The sequence below is a fragment of the Equus quagga genome, chromosome 5, assembly GCF_021613505.1.
Source record: "Equus quagga isolate Etosha38 chromosome 5, UCLA_HA_Equagga_1.0, whole genome shotgun sequence".
Lineage (NCBI taxonomy): Eukaryota > Metazoa > Chordata > Mammalia > Perissodactyla > Equidae > Equus > Equus quagga.
The window spans coordinates 33758331-33782632 of NC_060271.1; the positions used below are offsets into that span (position 1 = coordinate 33758331).

At 54.3% G+C, this 24302-nt stretch overlaps 2 protein-coding genes across 3 annotated transcripts; both read left to right on the plus strand.

The window, feature by feature from the left end:
* Positions 1–490: 490 nt before the first annotated feature.
* On the plus strand, positions 491–8128 carry MUL1 (mitochondrial E3 ubiquitin protein ligase 1). Of its 2 annotated transcripts, none has more exons than XM_046662620.1 (4): positions 491–732; positions 4214–4301; positions 4714–4834; positions 6089–8128. In XM_046662620.1, exons 1-4 carry the CDS (start codon positions 613–615, stop codon positions 6816–6818), a joined length of 1059 nt encoding a protein of 352 aa, XP_046518576.1. In that variant the 5' UTR covers positions 491–612; the 3' UTR covers positions 6819–8128. The 2 variants fall into 2 exon arrangements, with proteins under 2 accessions (XP_046518576.1, XP_046518577.1); XM_046662621.1 differs by having other exon boundaries at positions 591–1211.
* A 12276-nt stretch (positions 8129–20404) lies between these two features.
* On the plus strand, positions 20405–23903 carry CAMK2N1 (calcium/calmodulin dependent protein kinase II inhibitor 1). Its single transcript, XM_046662026.1, has 2 exons — positions 20405–21034; positions 22583–23903. The coding sequence occupies exons 1-2, from the start codon at positions 20869–20871 to the stop codon at positions 22651–22653; spliced, it is 237 nt and encodes a 78-aa protein (XP_046517982.1). The 5' UTR covers positions 20405–20868; the 3' UTR covers positions 22654–23903.
* The last annotated feature ends 399 nt before the right edge of the window (positions 23904–24302 follow it).

The window sequence follows — 24302 nt, forward strand, 5'->3', positions numbered from 1 at the left end:
TAAGGACTCTGGAGTCCAGTAAATTCTTCTCTAGCACTCATTAGCTGTGTGACTAGCCTCTCTGGCCTCAGTTTTCTCATCTGTAAAGTGGAAAAATAAAATCCAAGTCTAAGGGTTTGCCAGAAGCTTAAATGGGGTGATACTCATAAATACATGCTCACTACACATTCATTCTCTTCTCTCCTTCCAATCTGATGGCGGAGACATGGAAGAACCCATCACATAACGCAAAACCCTCAGGAAACCAGAGGGACCGAGATGAGGGCGACGAGGGAGAGTTACTTATGGCCACTGGGGAAAAAGTGATGGAGCGAGGAGCGATCGCGCAGCTTCCCCAAGCCACGCCCCCTACTCGACTCTGGGAACCCGGCCCCTTGGAAGCGGGGAAGCCCAGCGATCACCATGGCAACAGCGCTTTCCGGTCTGCCCGGCCCGCCCCACTTCCGGTTCCGGCGTCGTGCGTCATCTCCAGGCGACGGACGGCGGGTTTCCGGGAAAGGGGTTCCGGGAGGGGACGCCCGCTGGGTGCGGTCCCGGGCGGAGGGAGGTGGAGGGCGAGGGTCGCGGGGTTTGACCTCGGCGTCACGACCTGCTCCTGGGCACGGCGCAGCCATGGAGGGCGGAGGGCGGCCGTCGCTGGGCCAGGTCATCCTCCTGGGCACCAGCTCTGTCGTCACCGCCATCCTGTACTCCGTGTACCGGCAGAAGGCCCAGGTCGCCCAGGAGCTCAAGGTCAGTGCTGGAGCCGGCCTGGTCTCTGCGGGGTCATCGCTACCCGGCGTAACCGGGAGCCCGCGATTCGTCCTGGGTCGCGCCACCGTCGGAAAGCATCCAGTAGGGAAATAGACTCTGAGAGGGCGTCGCCCGGCCAGTCGATGGAGGAGTGGGGATCCTAATTGGGGTCTCGAGAAAACTGCTTCCCTGCCCCTTTTCTTCGAAGTTCCTCTCCCTCCTCAGAACGAAGCTTGACTTCACTACCTTATTCGACAAGTATTTATTGAACACCTGCTGTGCTCCAGGCTGTGCGGACATCGCATGGGTAGAACAGACAGAAGTCCCTGCCCTCAGGGAGCTTCCATTCTCCTACAGCCAGGCAGACAATAAACCAGTAAATCAGATGGTGTGGTGGATGGGGATCAGTCCTGCAGAGGAATGCAGGGAAGAAAGGAGATGGAATGCTGGAGAAAGGGACGTTTGCTGTTTTGAATAAGGTGACATTTGAGCGGAGCCCGGGGGGTGAGGAAGACCGTGCAGATGTCTGGGGAAGAGCGGTTCAGACAGAGGGAACAGCAAGAGCCGAAACCCTAGACTTTACCCGTTTAGTAACCATCTTGCTCCTTGCTTCTGCAGACTCTTCCTTTTTATATTATAGTTATTTTTAAAATAACACTCTCTTGAGCTGCACTTTGCAACTTACGCATTTCCTTCTTGTTATTTTTTTCTTCACGATAACTTTTTGAGGTGGATAAAATGGCAGTTACCTCCAGATTGCAAGTCAGGAAATGGAGACTGAGAGGAAAGTTCTTACAGCTAGGCAGGTTGGAGCTTAAACTTGGATCTTTGATTGCGGGTGTGGGTTTTTTCTGATTGACACATAGCTTTGTTGTGGGTGTCTGACCAGCCAGTGAGAGATGGACCTCTTTAGGTCAGAGACAGTCTTGTTTATCCTCCTCCCTTCCTTCTAGGTTCTAACTCAGTGCTTGACAAGTGGTAAATGCTCAATAAGTGTTTGTGGATTCCTTTTGGCTGAAATTTCACAATGCAACAGTTAGGGCTTAATTTGACATTTATTTGAAAGAAAGATTCCTCAACCTGACTAACTTCATTATCATCAGATTGTTTTCAGTAAGAGCTTAGAAACAAATGTGTGCGATCCTGCCGTGAGAGGAGCTTTGGAATCTGTCTGGAATGATCCAGGTTACCGAGCAGTTGAATTTGTGGTGCGAATGGCATCCTAGTGAGATTCCAGCTGCCCTGTTGTTTGCCTAATGGAATAAGCGAGTTACCCCTGAATTGATTGGCTTTGAGTGTCACTGATATGTCACTTTCTGCTTCTGAAAGTCAGAAATCAAGTTGGCAGCAAATCGGCTGAATGTGTGAACTCCCCAGGACCCATCTTTGGGTGACCTTAAAAACCTTGCCTATGAGTTCATAAATGAGGATGAAATAGCCCCTTCCTGGAAAAAGAGTTGGGACTCCTAATATTTTAGATTCTGTTTTTGTTTTTTTTTAAAGATTGGCACGTGGGCTAACAACTGTTGCCAATTTTTTTTTTCCTGCTTTATCTCCCCCTCCCCGCCCCGTACACAGTTGTATATCTTAGTTGCAGGTCCTTCTTGTTGTGGGATGTGGGACACCGCCTCAATGTGGCCTGATGAGTGGTGCCATGTCAACACCCAGGATCCGAACCCTGGGCCGCTGCAGCGGAGTGCACGAACTTAACCTCTCGGCCACAGAGCCGGCCGCTATATTCTGTTTTCTTGATCAGGTTATGAAACTTCCAGCATGAGGTTTGTGTGTTATCCTTGTGTATCTTTCATAGTGATAGGAATGCATGTTTATTGCATACCTACTATGTGCCAGCCCTTGGGCTGGATTCTTTCACACTTTAAGGTTCATTTAATCCACATGAAAATCCTGTGAGATTGTTTTCCCCATCTTTTACAGTTTTGGAAACTGAGACTCAGATAACAAGTTGCTCAAAGTCGTAGTAGATGCGTTGAAGCTCGATTCAAACCCAGGTGTTTCTGACCATATTCCCCTTCCTTCCCTTTTTAAAAATTGTAACTGGCTTTCTTGTGGTGGATACTTTACTAGCTGTGTGACTTTGGGCAAATCACTTCACCTCTCTGAGCCTCAGTTCCCTTATCTGTAATTGGGGATAATAATGTCTACTGTATGAGCAGTAAATGGGTTTGTGCATTTAAAGTGCTTAGCATAGTTCCTGGTACATAGTGTATGTAAGTGCTTATTTCTTCACTAATTTACTCACCAGATACGTGCTGAGTGCCTGCTGTGTCGGGCACTGTCCTCAGCACTGTGGGGCCAGCAGTGAACAAGACGAACAGGGTCCTCGCCCTCCTGGAGCTCAGCAGTGCGGTGGTGGGAGCGGATAAGAAAGCAGGAAATGAACTGTTAGTCGTTGTTGCTGTTAGTTTCATCCTCGCGGTGTGGGTGGTTACTGAACTTTTGTTGACCTTGGTTCGTATCTACTGTGTAGCAGTAGCTTAAACTTAGAGTGACCTTGACATGTATCCAGTCCCTCATCGCTCTTTAGAGCTGACTGACCAGGCTTAAGCTTTGTTGATGGGAATGCCCCGAAGGCAGGGGCGGGCCTTCCTTCCTCCCTGAATCCCTGGCGCCCAGCACAGTCCTGGCTCATGAACTAGGAGATAAATGGTCCTTGATTTTATTAATTTTTGCTTATTTTTGATGCAGGACTAACAGGCTTGGTTGGTTGCCAAGCAGAGCAGTTTGGACACTGAACTGAAGCGATGGGAGATCTGGGGATTCTTAGGGGAAGATGGCAGCAGAAATAACCTCGCTCACCTGATTCTGAGAGGGAAGAAAGACAGACTGAAAAGTAGAAGAAAAGCATTTGGCAGCAGGTCACAGAGCCTTGCCCTGTAATGCAAAGGCATATGTTACTGTGTTACATAGTGTATGATGCAGCACATGAATTGATAAAGGCGTGGTGGTGATAATTCCTGCCCTCGCCCGGGCCCCTACCGGGTAGGCGCTAGTTTAGGTACTTTCCACATAAGCCCTTGGATGCACGGTTCTGTGTTGGCAGAAGAGACTCACTTATGTTCAGCCTAACCACCCAGCTCCTTGCTTCTGCGGACTCTTCCTTTTTATATTATAGTTATTTTTAAAATAAAACTCTCTTTCTGCAAATTGATTAGTACCTTTTATATTTTCATTAAAAAAAGTTAAAATGCAAAGGAGTGTATGTTTCAGTTAACCAGAGGAAGAATGTACGCGTGGCGCCGCCATTCTGCAGCCGGCGGAGAGCAAGGCGCTGCCCCTGCCTGTTTATGTGTCAGCTTCTGGGACCCAGCTTCGGAATCCGACTCCCCTTAGTCTCCTTCCTGCGTGATTTCCTCATTCTCTCAACATGAAAAAAGCCAATAGTCTTTTCCTTTTTTGCCCTTCAAGTTTGATGGAGCGTATCGGTATTCAACAGGCAATTGAATATGTTGTTTGCGTTTAGGGAGCCAGAAGAATCCACTTGGGTGAAGACTTGAAGAGTATCCTTTCGGAAGCTCCAGGAAAATGTGTGCCTTATGCCGTTATTGAAGGTATGTTTGTGTATTGGTAAAATGAAAAATAACTGCCTTCTTCCAAAAGTTTGATAAGGATCGTCTTGGCTGATGTTAGGGGCCTTTTGTAGCCTTCGGACAGTGGCCCAGAACTTGGACTTTGGGGTCAGAAAGACCTGGGCTATTGCTGTGTGATCTTGGGGAAATTACCTGACCTTTCTGATCCTCCATTGCCCATCTCTAAAATAATTCCAACCTACAGGGTTGTTGTAAAGCTTAAATGATGTGATCCATGTAAGGTGCTTAGCAGGGTGTCCACAAGACATAAGTTATGGTGATAACGTTTCCATTGTTTTAATTAATTAAGCTAACTCAAATTAAAAGCAAAATTTAAATTACCTTAAAGGAAACATTGGAACAATTCTTCAGAAATAAATTTATTTCTATTTAGGAGTTGTTCGATCTGTTAAAGAAACACTGAACAGCCAGTTTGTAGACAATTGCAAGGGGGTAATTCAGCGGCTGACACTGCAGGAGCACAAGATGGTGTGGAATCGAACAACGCACCTTTGGTACGTATCCTTTCTCCACTGGGCAAAAACCTTACAGTGGGGCGGTTCCAATGCTGGTGTCCTGGGTGCTCTTTCCCAGTCTGCAGCTTCTCCTGAGGCAGAGCGTAGACCAGCCTCTTAATGCTGATAATATGCCTGTGTGTGGTCTGAGGACCTCTGACGTCAGAATCACCCGGGCATCCTGTTCAACTGCAGCTTCCTGGGCTCCATTCCAGACTTACCAAATCAGAATTTCCAGGATGGGGGTCACAGAATCTGTTGACATGCACGCTCCAGTTTGAGAGCCGCTGATTTATGGCATGAATTAATGATTTCGGTATTTGTTAAAATAATTTTGTGCCATTACTTGGAGTCCCTTTTTCCAGCTGATCTTTGTGGGGTTTTGTTTTGGATTTTTATTTCGTTTTATTTTTTATTGTGGTGAGAACACTTAACATGAGGTCTACCCTTTTAACAAATTTCTAAGTGCAGTAACACAGTCCTGTTAAGTATAGGTACAAAGTTATCCAGCAGATCTCTAGAATTTATTCATCTTGTATAGCTGAAAATTTATCCCCATTGACCAGCAGCTCTCCACTTTCATCTCCCCCCAGCCTCTGGCAACCATGATTCTATTCTCTGTTTCTCTGAGTTTGACTGTTTTGTTGTAGATACCTCATGTAAGTGGAATCACGTAATGTTTGTCCTGTCACTGGCTTAGTTCACTCAGCATAACGTCCTCCAGGTTCATCCATGTGGTTGCGTATGGCAGGATTTCCTTCTCTTGAAGGCTGACTAATGTTCTGTTGTGTGTCTATACCACATTTTCTTTGTCCATTTATCCGTCAGTGGGCATTTAGATTGTTTCCTAGTCTTGGTTATTGTAGTAATGCTGCGGTGAACACAGGAGTGTAGATATCTCTTCGAAATCCTGTTTCAATTCTTGTGGATGTATACCCAGAAGTGGGATTGCTGGATCGTATGGTAGTTCTATTTTTAATTTTTTGAGGAATTGGATATTTCTTTTAAGTGGCAAAGGGAAATAAGTGGGAGAAGTGATCTGTGACAGCATTTGTTGCGCACTGATGCTGTGTGAGAACCTAGAAACTGGAGCTTCCCTCTTGTGAGGCACTTGGGTAATAGTGATTTCTCTTGTGCTCTTCCACTTACGTTGGACTTCCTCCTGTCCTCCTGGCTTTGAGGAGATCTCCATCCCTGCCTGGTGTGAGGTGTTTGCTGTCCTCTGTTTTATCTTGAGTTCTCTTCCTGTTGTAGGAATGACTGTTCAAAGATCATTCACCAGAGGACCAACTCGGTGCCCTTTGAGCTGGTGCCCCACGAGGACGGTGTGGATGTGGCTGTGCGAGTGCTGAAGCCGCTGGACGCGCTGGATCTGGGCCTGGAGACCGTGTATGAGAAGTACCACCCCTCGGTCCAGTCTTTCACTGATGTCATTGGCCACTACATCAGCGGCGAGCGACCCAAGGGCATCCAGGAGACTGAGGAGATGCTGAAGGTTGGGGCCGCCCTCACAGGCGTCGGCGAGCTAGTCCTGGACAACAATGCCGTGCGCCTACAGCCCCCCAAGCAGGGCATGCAGTACTACCTGAGCAGCCAGGACTTCGACAGCCTGCTGCAGGGGCAGGAGTCGAGCGCCAGGCTCTGGAAGGTCCTGACGCTGGTGTTTGGCTTTGCCGCATGTGCTGCCCTCTTCTTCATCCTCCGGAAGCAGTATCTGCAGCGGCAGGAGCGGCTGCGCCTGAAGCAGATGGAGGAGGAGTTCCGGGAGCACGAGGCGCAGCTGCTGAGCAGAGCCAAGCCTGAGGACAGGGAGAGTCTCAAGAGCGCCTGCGTCGTGTGTCTGAGCAACTTCAAGGCCTGCGTCTTCCTGGAGTGTGGGCACGTCTGTTCCTGCACCGAGTGCTACCGCGCCCTGCCGGAGCCCAAGAGGTGCCCCATCTGCAGGCAGCAGATCACCCGCGTGGTCCCCTTGTACAGTAGCTAACGGTCTGCCACCCCTCAGCTAGGATGGAAGGCCCCCCCGCCCCCCATCCCTCTGCAGGGATCTGAATCTCGAGGCCTTTCGAAGAGCAGTGGTGGGGCTGCGTTACCTCCAGGCAGGACTGTGATTTAGGGGGGCTGCAGGGAACTGTCCAATCTCACAGCTCGGACAACAGGATGTTGCCTCTCCAGCCTGGGAGGGGCCTCTTTCCAGCACAGCATGAGAATCAAAGCCCCACCCTGGGGTGGGCGTGGCCACCTGGCATCCCTTCCTGGGAACCAGCTAAGTGTGTGTGACTGAGAACATCTCATTGCTTAAGCGCCAAAGCCAATGATCTTCAGCTCTTCTGTTCCTGTGTCTTCTGGTTCTTTCTGGTGAATTGTTGATTCCTGTGGACTGGAGCCTTGAATGACTCAGCCGGAGGGGAGGCAGGGTTGGGCTCTGAGTGTGGTGTGTGCCTCGCAGAGCTGCCTCTGAGGAGACTGTCATGGTCTCTCTTCCTTTTGTCTACGCCCCAGGAAAACATTGTCCGGCTCAACATGTCACTTGCACCCCTTTCCCCTCACCTGCTTGCCTCCTAAATGCATACGTATGTATGTCAGGACAAAAACAAGTGGACTCCAGCATCTGCCTTCTATCTAAAAGGGTGGAACTCTGGTCAGCAGAAGGAAGAATGGTCACTTGAAGGGGCAGTTGGAATGGTGGTCATTCAGCCGTCCCCAGCAGTGGTGAAGACTGGGCAGCTTGCCTCAGCCCTCCTGGTGTCCCCACTGACCTAAAGGGAGGGCCCCTAGGCATGCCTCTGGCCCTGATTTCAAACTCCCGAGGCCTGAGGGCTGAGGGATGGCTCTGGTTTCCCCTGCCTGAGGTGAGCAGAAAGGCCTCACCACCCGAAGGAAGCAATAAGGACCATAAGGATGCTGCTGCCCAGCCTCCTGGCTTTCTCAGCTTCTCACTAAGGAAAAGTAGCCAGCCAGCATCCTGAGCACGGAGTGTTCCAGGCTCCCTCCCCCTCCTCTGAAAGTTAACATCCCATGGGTGTGGTCATGTTGCCCCTTCTCAAGTTACTGTCCCCCCTCCCCCATCCCCCCCTCTTGAGTTTGTGAGCAGAAGAGAAGTGGGGGATCCTCTTTCAGCACCTCTGAACAGTCAAAGGTCGTGGACGTAGCTCTTTCTTATTTCCCTTCCCTGGCTTTGACTGTTCATCCCCCGGTCCTCCTTTGTGCGGGGGAGGTGGGGGTGCTCTCAGGGGGCTGACACCAGCTCTATGCAGTGTCCGGCATGGACAGCACCAATTAAACTGGTGGAACCAAGTCTTAGCCTGCTGCTTTGTCACCCGGTGTTCAATGGCTAGGCCGAGGCATCCCTGGGATGGAGTTGACTCCCACCATGACAGAACGAGCTGAGGTCCTTGAGGCCTCTGTGTGTGTCCTCAGAGGGGTGGTTGGGGCTGCCCCAGATGGTGTGCAGCTTGGCGATGCCGAGGTCTGGGGGAGGAGTCTCCGGCCAGCCCAAGAGAGGGCCATCCCGGAGACACGCCCATAGATCACGCCTGGCCTCGCTAAGATGTCGTCTCAGCGTCTTTGAAGAAGTCTGTCCTGACATCCTGACCAGAGGGCCAGGGAGAGAGGGGGGGGGGGGGGGGGGGTGTTGGGGGCAGCAGGGAGGGAACTAACATTTAGCTTGGTACTATATGCTCTTCAAACGTTAATTCAAGGTGAGTGGGTTCTCACAAAACCCCTGCAGGCTCTCGTGGTATCTGCATTTTACAGATGAGGATCAGCCCAGAGAGGGAGTTCTCAGGGCTGAGGGCACACTGCTAGCAAATGGTGGCTCCGAATTTCAACTCCATGCTGTTAGCAAAGCTCCAGATCCTCTTGCTCTCCAGCAGTGGGGCAGACTAATTCCCTCAGTGCTCACAGGAACACCCCCCAAGATGCTTGTTCCCCAAGTTCGCAGAGGAACAGGCTGAAGTTGTGGTGAGAACACACTTGCTAATACTGAGTCCTGTCCGGGGAGGCGTTCAGACCCTAGTTTGACACAGAGGTGCCTTGGGGGTGGGGCAGGATGAGGGTGGTTGATGGGGCTGACCTCTGAGCACCTTGAAGGCATCTGCCCTTTTTCCTTGTCCCTCGGCAGTTACTGTGTAAGAGTCCAGGTGTTAGTGGGAGAGGAGCAAACTGCCCGTGGGGGTGTATGTGATAATCTATCAGAGTTCGGCCCTTGCCGTCGATTTCAGGAGCAAATTGGATCAAAGTGATTGGAAAGAAGGGAAGGCCACCTGCCCTACCCTGGCCCAACTCGGATCCCAGGCAGACTTTAATTCTGAGTTACCACCATGGGAGACAGGAGCAGCACGCTGTCCTGTCCCTGCCTCAGGAAGTGGCAGCCAGTTGGGAATGAGGACGTGCAGCTTCCCGGATTCTGGATTTGACGTCCAGGCTCGGTCCTAGACTGGCTGGGGCTGAGACTCACGTTCTTGTTCACCTGTGGCAGGCCCCACCTTCCTTTTTAGAGCCTCATCTCCAGGAGGGTTGAATGGGGACCAAGTCTGGGAGTGGGGGCGACAGGGAGATGAGGAAGTATGAAGTCAGTTCTGAACTGACCTTGGGATTTCTGTGAATTTTGATGCTTTGCTAAGAACCCCCTTGTGCTCAGTCGCTTTAATCCTAGGCCGCGTTAGGCATCACCATCTTGCATAACTGCTCCTGGTGTTTTGAATGTCTGTGCGCGGCACTTTGTGTGCATTACTGCTTGTGGTCCTACAAAGTGGATATTGTTCCCCCCACTTTACAGGGGAGGACAGTAGGCTCAGCGGGGTTACATTTTGCCTACAGCCACGTGTCATCATGAGCCAGGCACCTAAGTTCTTTACAAGTGTCATTTCTAAGACTTACAGCAAACCATCACAGGAGGCCCATTCACCCCTCCTTACAGCTTATGTGATTGCTCAAGGTCACCAAGCTCTGACTGTAAAGCCTACACCCTTTGCCATTTATCACATTAAACCTGAGAGGCTAAGACAGGAGGTGGTCCGAGAGGCAACTGAGTATTATCAAGACACCCAGCACCTGAGATCTGCGGTCCCACCGTGGTTTCCCAGACGTCAGGGGGACGCTTTCAGGTTCCCCAGCTCATCCCGGTGGAGCAGGAGCGGAAGGCAGGTCTTGGGAATCCTAATTCACTCAGAATTATGATGGAAAATTCAAAAAGCAAACAACCACAACGTGACAAAGTAGGCCAATCGGTGACACCCTTCCCGACCCTGGTCCTGGGCCGTGGGAACTCCAGTTGGGGTTGAATCTGATGCTGGTGATCCCACAGTGCCTCTGGAATGCTCAGAGGAGGAGCCTGTCAAGTCGGTATCACTGATGGGCATTTATCCATCTAACAGCCATTTGCTAAATGTCTATTCTGTGCCTGGAGAGGGAGAAGTGAATAAGACACGGTCCCTGCCCTCAGAGGGCCGGGACGTCTTCTAACGGATCCTAATTGTTCGAAAAGGAATAAACCTTCTTGGGGAGGTGTGGCGACTCTCGGTTGCTGGGAATATTTGTGGTTCCCAGAATATTGGAGCCGGGAGGGGCCTTTGAGATCAGCCTGCAGATTCCCTGACCATTCGAAATAGTTGAACCAAGGGCAGTGTATCATTGCTGAAGGGGAGCCAAGCAGAGAACACATACCCCACAGAGCCTGAAATGACCTATTTCAAACACCTGCCTGACCACGTCCCCCCTCTGCTTGAGGCTCTTCCCTGGGCTCCCCGTCATCCCCAGCCTCAGGCCCTGGCTCCTCTATGGCTTCTGAAGGCCTGTGTGACCCAGCCCCGGCCCCTCTCCAAGCCTCTCTGCATCCCTCCAGGTCTCCCGCTTGTGGTTCCAGCAACACGGAGCTGTTGAGTTTCCTTAAACATGTCCTGCTGTTCCCTGCCTCACAGCCTTTGTCCATGCCAAGTCCTGCCTCTGGAATTCTGGTCCTTTCTTCACCTTGCTAACATCTCACACTTTAAAACCCAACTTTAGGGGCAGGCCCAGCGGCACAGCGGTTACGTTCACACATTCCGCTTCAGTGGCCCAGGGTTCACTGGTTCGGATCCCGGGTGAGGATGTATGCACTGCTTGTCGAGCCATGCTGTGGCAGGCGTCCCACGTATAAAGTAGAGGAAGATGGGCATGGATGTTAGCTCAGGGCCAGACTTCCTCAGCAAAAAGAGGAGAATTGGCGGCAGGTGTTAGCTCAGGGCTAATCTTCCTCAAAAACAAACAACAACTCAGCTTTAGATGTCTCTTCCAGAATACCTTCCCTCACCTTCCATACCTAGGCCAGCTTAGGTGCCCATCCTCTGAGATTCCACAACCTGCCTATTCCTGCTCTTCGCCATATTGCCCGTGTCTTGGGCAGGAATTGTATCTTATTTCTTTTCCTTCTCCAGGACAAGTTTCAGGTCATCCCATACACTAATTAGAGCTGACATTAGGGCTGCTCTTTCCTAGGTGCCCACTAAGTGCTGTGCGTGATTGATGGCATTTAATCCTCACCATGAGGTATGTGTTTGTATTGTTCTTACCTTAAAGAAAAGGAAACCGAGGGCCAGAGAGGTTGGATGTCTTGCCCAAGCACAAGAGAGAGACAGGATTTAAGCCCAGTCAGTCTGACTGCAGAGCCTAAACTCTTAATCACTGAAGATACGTGGAATGAATCAGTAAACTAGCAAATGAAATAGTCGATGTGGGGCCAGCAATCCTGGAAGGCTGCCTGGACGAGTTGGTTTTTGGACCAGAGATGAGGGCCATAACTTGGTTGTAAAGAGTGAGGGAAGAGCCTCTGTTAGGGAGCCAAGATGGATGAATTGTGTAGGAGAAACATCACGTCCAGTGACCTGTCCAGAGCTTTGAGGACTCCACACAGGAAAGTCAGGGCAATGTCATCACAGGGTCGTAAATGGTCTGGACTGGGAGCCCAAAAGCTGACTTTCTCTCCGGTCCTGGCTCCACTGCTGTGTGCCATTGGATTAGAAGCTCCAAGGCTCCATCCCGCTCTGCCATTTTGCATCTCTATGACAGCGAGTGGAGGAGGGACCCTGGAGCGCAGTTTTGAGGCCCTCCTGGGGGCTGCTGGTCGGAGAGATGAGATGTGGACCCTCCTCGGGCTAGCTGCCCGCCACAGCCTCTGGACTACATCTCAGAAAGCTGGGGAGATCAGCACATTTTCTCTCTAATTAGATAGTGTTAGCTTATCAATTTTGAATGAGATAAGTTTCCATTGATGATGTCCTGAATTGCTCCCCGGAGTGCTCATTAGTCACTTCCCCTGCAGCTGCCTTATTGTTTTCCAGCCGAGGGACCTGGCATTTCCCTTCCCCAGGAATGGGACACATGAGGCCGAGCCAGCGACACTGGCATTGGTCAGAGGGGCTGAGCAGGCCTGGGAGAGGGCCTGCCTGGTGAAATGACACTGCCCTCTGCTCTTGACCTTCATGCTTTGTCTCTGGCAGAGCCAATGTCTCACGGTAGGCACCCCAAATCCAGATTCCTCCGGGACTGGGCCACGACTCTGGAGGGCCACAGCTGAGCTCAACAAGCATTTATTAAGTACCTGGTGTGCCAGGCACCTTGTATCTGTAACCCGAATGTTCTCTAGCCTGGGGGAGGAGGTACAAATGAGGTCATATAAATATTAATGTCCAACTTGGCATCACTGCAGGCTTCGCATCCCCTCATAGTCTTTCCTGGTTATTTAAGGTGCTTCACAGGGCGGGGCTTCAGACATACTTGCAATATGTTGACACCGTCTTCGTTTCTTCCTACCCTTCCCCACCCTGGGACCCATGATGGGATCCCTCCTAATACTGCAATCTCTACTCTGACCGCCAGGTGGCGCTGTGCCCCCATGGTTGAGGTAGCCTGGAGGCCTCGGAAGAGAAACTAGGGTTGTGCTTCCAAAGGCCTGTGCAATTTCTCTTCCCTGTGGGGCGGGGAACAGGCCTGGGAGGCCTCAGGGCAGAGTCTGAGGACTACCTGAGGCTGCTGATCCCAGGAGCAGCTGGGCACAGCCTGGAGGGGGAGACGCAGGAATTTTCTCTCCAGTTCCTTCCTCTCTCTGCCCAACTCACCAGGAAGCTGGGTGCAGATGTGAAAGTTTTGAAAAACCCAGAAAATTCAGGGGGGGACCTATCCCACATTTCTCCCCCTATAATTTTCCAAGCATTCACATCTTTAAATATACTAACCATGATTTCTTTCAACAAAAACTAGATATGCATAATGCGTCACATGTTCTTAAAATACCCCGATGACTTCACACTGGTAAAGGGATGCTGAAAAAAATTGGATGGCATGGATTTTGATTTTCTCCCCAGAAGATTTTTCTCAGTGGAGAAATCCTGCTTCTCCTAGCCTGGCCTGCTTTCCTGGCTCTCATCTCCTTCGGTCCGTCCTTGCCTTTCGCTCTCCCTCCTATGCGTCAGGCTCCTGTGGCCCTCTGTCTTCCCACTTCCCCTTCTCTGTGGCCTCTTGTAGGAAACAGAACTGTCAACTTCTCTACTTGGGGGTTCTGCCTCTTGTCTGCCCTGTTTGCCTCTTGCCTTTGAGCGTGTGTAAGAGTTTCTTCCTTCGCATGCGCCTCTGTCTTCCTCTCCGAGGTTATTCTGTCTGCTGCCGTGGGTCTCTCTCCTCACATCTTTCTCACCTGTGCCTGGCATCTACCCTCCCAGACCGGATTCCCCTCTCCCCCCTCCCCTGCTCAGCCCAGGGCCTGGCAGGGCAGGGTGGGAGGGCCCCTGTGACTGTGCAGTGGCTGCTCCTTGGGTTACATGGAAGTTCCTTTCCCAGGAAGAAAAGGCCCTCTGTCCACCCCTGCAGGCCCTGGAAGGCTCTGGGTGCTGGGACTCCCTGTGAGGAGCTGTCCCTTGCTCTTATGTCAGTCAGCACCTTGTCTGAGCCCCACAGTCTCCCTTTGAGGCTGACCAACCGCGCCCCCCCCCCCCCCCCAACCTATCATAGCCTCCAGGGCACACAGGGAGGAGCGGGTGGAGCTGGGGTTGAACTCAGGTCTTCTGATTTACCGTCATTTCTCTCGCTGGTCACCAGTTCCTGTGGACAGAGCTCTGTGCTGATGGTTGAGAGCCTGGGGTCTCGGTCCTGGTTCTCTCTCCAGTTGGGCAGCTCCTCTTCCTCGTCTGGGACTCCCCTTTCCCCACCGTACAATGGGAAGGCACCCCTTCTCTGCCCTGCCCACCGTACAGGGTTACCACAGACGTTGCACCCATGGCATGCGAAAGTGCTTGAATAACAGCCCGTGGGAACCAAGGGTCCAGAGCTGTGCGCAGTCCCCTCGGTGGGAACCTGGGCACAGAAGTCGATGGCCACATCCTCCGCTCAGGGTTGAGGCCCCACCGTCTGACCTCAGGTTTAGAGGAGACTCAGGTGAGGACCTCTGGGCTTAAGGTGTAAAAGGCCTTCTCTTGTCACGGGACACTGGCGGGGAATGTCATTTATAGGACTCAGTCCTGCGTTCTTCATGTGAGGTGGCTTTGGGGTTCAGAGATCCCCTGAAAGTTGTGGACACCATCTCCTGCGTCTGGGAAAGAAAATCCATCTCTTTCATCGGATTCCCAAAGGGGTCCTCGGCCTATGAAAGTGTGGGACTCCTTTATCTACACCCCCTCGGTTTCTGTGGGCAGGCCAGGTACGGACACTAGAAGAGGCTTGTCTCTGGTCTCCTGTTGCCCAGGTGTCCTCAGCAAGGCAGCGTCACCCAGCAGGTGAGAGCTTGGCCTTGAGCCAGACCTGCGGCCCCTCCTGGGCTGTGCAGCTTTGGGCTCACCCTTCGACCTCTCTGGCCTCAGAACCCTGTGGAAGGTAGAAGGTAGAGATGACAGTCACGGCCGCCTGCTGAGGTGGTTGTGAGCGTGGGATGATACAGCGATGGGCGTGATCCTGAGGCATGGCGAGCTCTTCATGGTGATTCAGGGGTAAGAGTTCAGGGTCAGAGGGTGGTGGCTGCCCTTTCTGAACTTGGGGGGTTCGGCTCCTCCTTGGTCGCCTTTAGTGGTCATGGTCTGGCTCAGCTCATTGCTCTGGTGAGGTCGGGGGCCTTCAGGCCTCTCGGGAGCCCCGGGTGGGAGAGACCCGACAGGCCAGGTGAAGGACTCAGAGCCCAGGCTTTGGAGCCGGGCGATTCCGACCCCCTGAGCCTCTGCCCTTTGTCCCTGGCGCTAATGTCCTCCTGCCCTTGTCTGCCCCAGGGTCTGGGGGATGCGGAAGAGCACCAGGGTGCCAGGCCTGTCTGCCATCCTCTCCCCCTTCCTAGCCCAAGAGGGGTGATTATTTTCCAGGGAGGCACAGAGCCCCAGCACCCCCCACCTGCTCATGTCTCTTGGGAGTTCCCAGGACCCCTCCCTCCATCCTCGTCTGAGGATGCAGAGTGACTGGAGGTGGGGAGAGCGCAGCCAGGACACCACTTATCCCCCTTTTCCGTCCTGGCGAGATTTGCTCCTCCACTCCTCCCAGCTGTCCTCGCTGTTGCTTAAGTTTTCCTGAAGAGCGAGTGGAACTCTCACTTTGGGGGTTGTCGGTACAAGAAAAACTTTAAAAACAGTACCCTCTGATCTTTTTACTGTGTTTTAAAGAAACACAGCAAACATCATTGTCGACAAAGCCTTTCTATTTTCTGACCAATTGTGCCGTGCTGGAGCTCCCCTCCCCGCCCCGGTTCCGAGTGTGCAGTTGTGCCGGGGTCTGAGCGGAGACAGGAGCAGGAGGCCTGGGTTCCAGCATGCCCGTCTGGGCCCAGTGTCCCCAGCTGTAATGGGAGGAGGGGGGGACAAGATGAACTCCCCGGGGATTCACCCAGCCGGAGCTCTGTGCATTCTTTGGAGACTCTCTGGGGAGTATGAGGAGCCCGAAGGGTGGGGTCCTGAGCCCCCATCTCCCCAGCCGCTTGTCCTTTCTCTATTGTTATTTATTGAGTTTTCTTGTAAGATTTTATTTGAAGAAAAGGTCTTGGTGATTAAACAAATAAACAATGAGAAGCTACTACTCCTTGAGTTGTACTGGGAGAAGGACTGCGTCTGCTGCGAAAGCCCTCACAGATGTTGCTGGACGGATGACAGGTGCATTTGTTCTTCTCTTGCTATTCCTCGATTCTAGGTCTGAACCCCCTCCAGTCAGTGCACACGCTTTCCTCTCACTGTGCGTTTGTGCGCATGTGCATGTTGTGGGAGGCGGGGGCAGAGACCCTGCCTTGCAAGGCCACTGGGGAATTGCCTGCACCCAGGTTCCAGTCACTGAGTTGAGAGGGATGGGGGTCACGTGGGTTTTTATCCAGCCTTGGCTCAGAGTGGTGGTCCCCTCCTGAGAGGCCACTTAGCCTCTCTAGAGGTGACCCGCTGGCCGTTGACATGGCACCGGATCCTGGCCTTCCCTGCTGACCATCTAGGGTCTCAGCCAGCTCTGGCAAGGCTCAGCGGTCCCAGCGCCCCCCCTTTATGGGGTCCTGGGCCTGAGCAGCCAGCAGATGTCCCGCGCCCGGGGGTGAGGCATCCAACAGCCACATTGTTCTCTAAGTCTTGCCATCACTCTCTGATGCTGCTGCCCATGCCTCAGTTTCCCCATCTGGATAGGAGAGAGGGGAAAGGGAACAAAGGGGGCGAATATGTGCCACGCGTCTATTTTATGCTGAGCACTGCTGGGGCTGACTTCCCTTTTTCCATCCACCAACATCAGTGTTGGGCTGGGTGCACAGCAGGGGCTTGCAAATGCTTATTTTTAACCCTAGAATGTCTGTGGGGCTGGTCCAGTCCTGTGGTTCTCAGTTCTGCAGAGTCCCAGGGTTCCGTGAAGGAGCTTTCAGGTGAGGTTTGAGGGGGAAGGCCCCCACCGTTGCCTTAAGCGGGTTTTATCTACTTCAGATTTGGAAGAACTGGCTGATTTTGCAGCTGAAAAAAAGGATGTGATTTTCTGCAAGTTTCCTATTTTATGATGTAGAGCCAGAGGCCTGGAGGAGAGAATCGGCTTATTCAAGGCCACAAAGAGAGTCAATAACCAATTAACTACACTTATTGAGGACTTACTGTGTGCCAGGAATATGATGTATGATCTCCTTCCCCAGAACAAACCACTAGTAGGAATAATTATTATCCCCATTTGACATATGAGGAAACTGGCACAATGAGGTGAAATGATCATGGAGTTAGGCAATGACCGAGCAGGGCTTTAACTTGGCTGCCCCAGTGAAGGCTGCCCTCTTTGCCCTGGGCTACTGCACCAGACTGTGTACTGCCAGGTTTCCTTGCTGAGTGGTGGGGAGGCAGGGCAGCCCCCACTCCTGCCTGACTTGGTCCATCCCTCCATCTGGACCTGGCATCTTTAACACAGCCCTGGGCATCTGGCTCAGAGCCAGCTTCGGCTTTGTGGAGGAAGGCAGGAATGGGGTCCCAGAGTATGTGTCTCCCAGGTCTGGAGCTCCGGGTTACAGGAATGCCCCACTGAAGGCTGGACAAAATGGAGGATTGAGTGAGGCCTTTGTGACGGAGACAGCTTGGAGGTGGAGGAAGGCCATTCTGACTCACACTTCCCCTTTCAGAACTTCTCTGTGACCTTGGAGACATCACTCAACCTTCAGGTACCTGATGTGCAAAATGGGCCTGACTGTCCCAGTCCTGCGCTTCCGAAGGCTAATGGAAGGCTCTGAGGGGATGGCCATGGAGATGCTTTTCTGACTGTGACGTGCCTGGGAGGGGCGTGTGGTTCCGTAAGGGGGTGGCTACTGAGTTCGGAATGTGGGACGCTGCCACCTTTAACCTTCTTTGGAACAAGGGGAGGTAAACGTAGAAAAAGATGGGGTGGAAACAGACAGGTTGCTCTCACTGTGTGTGTGCCGTGTGTGCAGGAATTCGTCAGCCCTCTCTGTGCCTCTCTGCTTACCTTCTGTACAGTGGGACTGTGGCAGGTGCTCAACGTGTAAATTGCTTCATAACTCAGGAGCAAGGAAGGAGCCAGGTGATTACGAGATGAGGAGGGTGCTCCCAGCCCTGCATGCTGTCACCACTGTGGGTGTCCCCCACAGGGACCTGAAATCAGCTGGGAAGAGTGGCTTCTCTTGGCGCCATTACCAGCCTGTGACCTTGGCCTCTTTCCTCTAACATCAGTTAAACAGGGGTAGGACGTCTCCTCTTTCTACCTCCAAAGGTATTTATTTTGAGAAGCAAAGCCCATAATGGATGTGAAAATGCTTTGGGGGAGAAAACAGAAAGCATGATACAAATGTAAGCTTCTTGTTGTAACTTCATCATGCTGCTTGTTATGCTTTTGTTTTCTCTTCCAGCACTTGGCCTGGTGGTAACCTCAAAGCAGACACTCGGTAAAGCCTTAATGAACGGAGATGGGTGGCATGCGGACTGGAGCAGAGGGCAGCCGGAGACCTGTTGCTTCTGCCACGGACAAGCTGCGGGATCTCTGGGCTTTTTTGTAAAGGAGGAAGCTGGACGGGGTCATCTCTAAGGATCCTCCCAGCTCTGCCGGCTCTGAAATGGGAATGGATGAAGTGCTTCTGTTCTTTCTTACTCATTAAGTCATTTCTCAAATGTTTAGTGCACATCCACTCTCAGCCAGGCACCAGGAGCCTGATTCCATTTTGTTTTCATAACAGTCCTGTGAGGCGCATAGGCAGCTAGCTAGCCACATGCCCCGTTTTACAGCTGAGATTATGGGCATTCAGAGAGGGGACACGACTTGCGCCAAGTCACACAGCTAGCAGACAGGGCTGGGAGTCAAACCCAGGCCTGAATCCAAAGGTCATGCCCATTGCTTTCTGCCCCATTGCCTCCGTCTCCCGATCCCCAGCCCCTCTCCAAGAGGTGTCTGGCTTCTGAAGGCCAGAGGACCCTTTTACACAGCTTGGGGAGGGGGCTGGGCTGGCTTCTCCCAGGGAGCCCCTCTACCAGATGTTACGTCACTAAAAAACCTCACCCGTTTCCCTCCAGCCCGCCAACACCCAGAGTTCTAGGTTTAAGGGGAGAGGGAACCTGAGGCCATTTTCACTATGGACGGGACCCCTTGCAGGGCAGCAGGTCGAGCCGGTTGAGCTCTCAGCAGGGGACCTAGATGTTTCCCAGCCCTGCCATCAGCAAGCAGGTTGCATGACCTTAGGATGTTTGCCCCTTTCTGCGGTCAGGCTGGCTCCGCTGACTGAAGGCGGTCTCCAGGGGGAGAGCAGGTGCTGTTGGCTCTGGGTGAGGATAACGAGCCCTCCTCACGCGCCTTGCCCCCTCAGAGTTACCATCTGCTTGGCAGATGCGCCTCCCAGGCCTCTGGGGCTGCCCCAGTCTCGCTGCCGGAGGCGGGAGCGCGCTCCTCGGCTCAGAAGCTACAGTCTCTCCCCAGGGCTCACGGCTGTTACTGGAAGGGAGGTCCCCGAGGGCAGAGGGCTGCAGGCCCGGGACGTCCCCGGCGGACGCAGCGGACGCCAAGAGCCAGGCATCCCGGGCGAGCCCGGCGTAATGAGGCGCTCCCCTCTCCTCCGGGAGGCGGGGCTGCCCTTTCCTCCCCCCTCCGCCTCCGCTCCGAGGCCCCGTGGGAGCCCGAGTCCACAGCCGCGGTGGGGAGCGGGGCCTTCCAGGGCGAACGAACGGAGTAGGGGAGGGAGAGTGTGGGGCCCAGGGGGCCGGGCCCCGAGAGTCTGAAGTGAGGCGCAAGGGTGGGGCGGAAGGGGCTCCCCGGCTTGTGGCTGGCGGGGGAGGCCGTGTCTGCAGGTCGCCCTGGTACCCTCCGACCTTTTGTCCCAGCATCTGGCCCCCAGCGAGACCGGCATCCGTCTCTCCTTCTCGGCGGGTCCGCTGCCCCTCCGCTCCCGGAACCCCCACTCCCCCAGCTCCCCGCGGGGGCCAGAGCAGGCGGCGGGGCGGGCGCGGAGCCGCAGCGCACCGGCTCGGGGCCGGGTAAACACCCCGCGGGAGGGGGCGCGGGGGGCGGAGGCGCCCGGAGGCCGCGGGGCCGGGGCGGGGCTCGCGGGGGCCCCTCCGCGCGGGCGGGACGGCGGGGGCGGGACGGCGGGGGCAGGGGGCGGGGGCAGGAAGCGAGCCCGGCCCGGGCCGGCCGGCGCGGCCCCGTGACGTCGCTCGGCTTCCAGGGATCTCTCCCCGAGGCCCCGGGTCCCCTCCTCCCCCCCCCCCTCCCCCCCTCCTCCCCGTGCCTCGCCTCCGCGCCGCGGCCGGCATTTCTCGCTCGCAGCTCGCTCGCGGGCTGGCTCCTCTGTCCCAGCCTCCTTCTCCTCCCTCTCTCGCTCTCATCCTTCCCTCTCCGACCCCCTTTCTCTCCCTCCCGTTCCTTTCCCTTCTCCTCTGGTCTCGCCCCTCTGCCTCTCCGATCCCGATCTAGTCGTTCCCTCCCCCCTTTCTTCTCTTCCTCTCTCCCTCTCTCTTCTGTCTCTTTCAGTCGATTCCCCCGTCTCCTTCTCTCTTTCGCTCTGTTTCTCTCCTCGTCTCCCTCTCGATTTCTCTCCCCCTCCTCCCTCCGGGTATCCTCTCCCCCCACCCCCGTGCCCTCCCTCCTCCGCTCCCCTCCCCCTCCGCCCCTCGCAGCCCGGCCGCTCGCAGCTCCCAGTCTGCCTCCCCGAGCCAGCGCCGCCGCCGCCCGCACTCGCCGCAGGACCGGCCCGCCCGGCTTCCCGGGGTGCGCCCTCCTCGGCCCCGCGCCCTCCGGGCTCGCTGGGACAGCCTCCTGCTCCCGGCTCGCGGCCCCGCCCGGCCCGGCCCCCGCCCAGCGCCCGTGCGCGCCGAGGATGTGAGTCCTGCTCGCCTCTGCCAGAGCAGCAGCCACTCGCGCGCCGAGCCGGAGCGCAGCGCAGCGCAGCCGCGGGCGCTCGCCGGGTCGCTCGGGCGGGCTGCGCGCTCCTGCCCTAGCGGCGCCCCCCGGCCCCTCGCCGGCGCCACCGCCGCAGCAGCCCGCGGGCCGTCTCCGGCCGGCCGCCCCCGGCCCCAGCGCCGCTGACCCTGTCCGCCGCGGGCGGGGACGCGGGCGGAGGAGGCGCCGCCGCGGAGCCCCCGGACGCGACCATGTCGGAGGTGCTGCCCTACGGCGACGAGAAGCTGAGCCCCTACGGCGACGGCGGCGACGTGGGCCAGATCTTCTCCTGCCGCCTGCAGGACACCAACAACTTCTTCGGCGCTGGACAGAACAAGCGGCCGCCCAAGCTGGGCCAGATCGGCCGGAGCAAGCGGGGTGAGTTTGCGGCCCCCTCCCCAGATACCCCTTTTCTCCGGCACTGAGGCTTGGCCGAGGTTTGCTGGGGTCTCCCGCACCCGGGAGCCGGTTTCGACCCAATAGAATCCCATCATGCAGAATTGGGGGGATCCCGCACTGCGGTCCGCATTGAGCTGGCGGCGGGAACCCCTCCCGCTCAGCCTGATCCGCGGTGGGGTCACCGAGGGGGCGTGGCGGCTTCTAGCTGCAGCAGGGGCTGAAAGGTTATCCAGGGGCCCCCCCTCGCCAAAGTTTGCTTTTTGATGTCTGCTCTCTCCCTCTTTTGCGCAGTGTAGTCGCAGCTGCACCGGCTCTACAACCCCGAGGCCGGGAGGTGGGGGGGTCCCAGGGCTTCCCAAGGGATGGCATGGGGAACTGTGTGTCGGGTAGGGCCCCGTTCCTGCAGGGAAGGCGAGGGGCTTTCGGGTCGCACGGGCTTTTCATTGTTACTCTGCAGGGGAGGGGGTTTGCCGAGCCTCGGCGCTCTGCCCAGGAGCAGACGCAGAGAGGCTCCGAGAGGAGCTCCGGAGGCGCGGGGACAATGAGGGAGACCGACAGCTGCCGGGAGAGACTGAGACGCAGAGACAGGGAGGGAGGCAGGGGGCGGGGAGGAGACCGAGATGGGCAGAGACCGAGACAAAGCTCGGGAGAGTGAGCCAGAGCGGGAGAGCCAGCGAGCGGGGGACGCAAGTCTGGGGAGGACAGAGAAGCAGCTGAAACAATGAAGGCGACCGACACCCCAGACACAGAGAGAGACCCAGAGACCTCGACAGGTGACCGTCGCGCCGAGAGACTGATGAAGGGACTGAGGGAGGCGAGGCTAGGTAGAGATGGTGACAGAGGTGGAGGGCACTGCGGGAGGCAGACGCGGAGAGGCTGGCGAGCCCCAGGCCGGCGGCGGAGGGGGGCTCTGACCTCTGCAGCGGCGCGGAGAGCTGGGAGGCCGATTCCGCTGGCGGGTGGCGCGGAGAGGGCGCGCAAGAGGGTGAGCCTGCCCGGGTGAGGCTAGAACCCTCGACGGGCCGCGCGCCGTGGGAACCAGCCCCTGGCGTCCTCCCCTCGGCTCCCCGCACCTCCGCGCTCAGCCTTGGCTACCCGCGCAGCACTCGGGGCATCCCCGAGGGTCCCAGACCCGGAGATCTTGGCTCCTCCTCCCCTCCCTCTTCTGCCCCGGAGCCTTCTAAATAAATGTGCCCCGGGAGGGTGGGTGGGGTGAGGAAGCGGCCAGTGCGCGCCCGGGCTGCAGCCAGGGCTGTGGGATTTGCGCCGTCTCTGCTTCTTTTTCTTAGAACCCAGCTGGGATGCAGCCAGAGGGGTGTGGGGTGGGAGGTGGGGGGGAGTGGTTCAGAGGAAGGCAGCTAAGGGACCCTTGACGAGGCAGAAGAGGCTGTGTCAGCGCGCAGGGAGCCCTCCTCCCTCGTCCCGCCCCCCCCCCCCGCCTCTCCCGGGCGTAACCGGGAACGTCGGAGACCCCTGGCGAGGCCCAAGTGCGCTCACCTCTCCTTTTCTCTCCTTTTTTTTTTGCAGTTGTTATTGAAGATGATAGGATTGATGACGTGCTGAAAAATATGACAGACAAGGCACCTCCTGGTGTCTAACTCCCCCAAAGACAATGAGTTAAGGGAGAGAAGGAGAATAAGAGCGGCGATAACAGTTATTGGCAAAAAGAGCATGAAAAGAGAAAGCACTTTGAAATTTATTGCTAGCTTGCTACCCACGATGAAATCAACAACCTGTATCTCGTGTCAGGCCGGGAGACAGAGGAGGCGTGAGGAGGAGGAGGTGGGGGAGGAGCAGCAAAAGGCTCTGGGCTCCTCTGCAAAAATAAAAATTTTGAAAAATTAAAAAAAAAAATCACTATATACACACATATAAAGAAATAAAAAAGAAGTCTCAGTTGCAGCTATTTGTCAAAATACCCATTTCTTTTTATATACGGTGAATATTGCGCAATTATAGATCTGGATTTTAAACTACTTAAATAGTGAAGTGGCCACACCAGGTGTTTTGATGTGGTGGCCTTCTTCACTGATTTGGCTCTTCCCAATGTTTACATTATTTAATCTTGCAAAAATGATTCTGTGCACTTGGATGTGAAATGCTGTCCAGTTTTATTTTTTTATGTTGTTATCCTCGGATGTACAAAAAAATCCAGCAAATGATCTCTATAGATATTGTTTTATTTTGGTCATCCTTCGAAGTTATCAGGAATGTGTTGAAAACAAGAAGAGACCTTTTCTAAGGAATGATACCTGGAAAGAATCCTTGTTTTATTTTAAAATGAATTGTAAAGCTTGTGTTTCTTTGTCGCTGCAAGCTATTTGCCCAAGTTATTGCAAATGGACACATTTTATATGTCAGGAAAAAACCCCACAAAAAACAAAGAAAAAAAATGCTTGAGCTTTTTCTAACCTCTCCCTGCAGTCTGGTGTAAGCAGCCTGTTTTTTTTCCTCTAATATTGTGTCAGTTTATTCTCTTTAATGGACTGTAAAAAAAAATGTAATCACAAGAGTGCCAAATATCTTGAAATGCCAAAAGGCATTTTGGTTTCCTTTCTTTTCCCTGTGCTCTGAGTCCCCGTAAAGGAATGCTTGGAGTGTCTTTTCTGTTATTTATAGGGGTTCTCTTAAGGCACACCAGCTGCCCGTTTTGCATGGTATTTGCAAAAATGCCTCTCGCGTGAGGAAATCTTTTACCATTTTTTGTTTGCAACTTTGGACCTCAAGGGGTTTCTTCTCGTCCCTTCCCTGTCCCCTCTTTTCTTAACTCGATATTCTGTATGTTGCACCTTTAACCAGCACACAGGGCTATTTCTCCAATGTACAATAAAAGAACTCTTCCTGTGTCTCCCTCCTCTCTTCTCGGCTTTGCTTCAGGGGCTTGCTTTTTGTCTGCTGGTGGCGGATGGAAGGAGGGAACCGGGGCTTCCATGCGTGAGGCACAAAGGCAGTGTGGAGGCCACTGTGGGTTGGGCTCAGATGTCAGGAGAGACAAGCTGGATCCGGCAAGGCCATCCTTGAAGGGCAATCCATTTAATTTAATTTGGGTTTGCATTGGGTCCCTTCCTGCTCCCCTGAGGTCTCTGCCAGCCGGGGTTCGGGCTTCCTGGATGAGGGCCGGTGTGTTGGGAGGTAACCAGTCTTAAGAGCAATGTTTGGAAGCTGGCAGCTTGGATTCAAATCCCAGCTCCTTCTCTTCCTAGCTCTATGGACTTAAGCAAGTCATAAGTCCCTTCACTTATTTTTT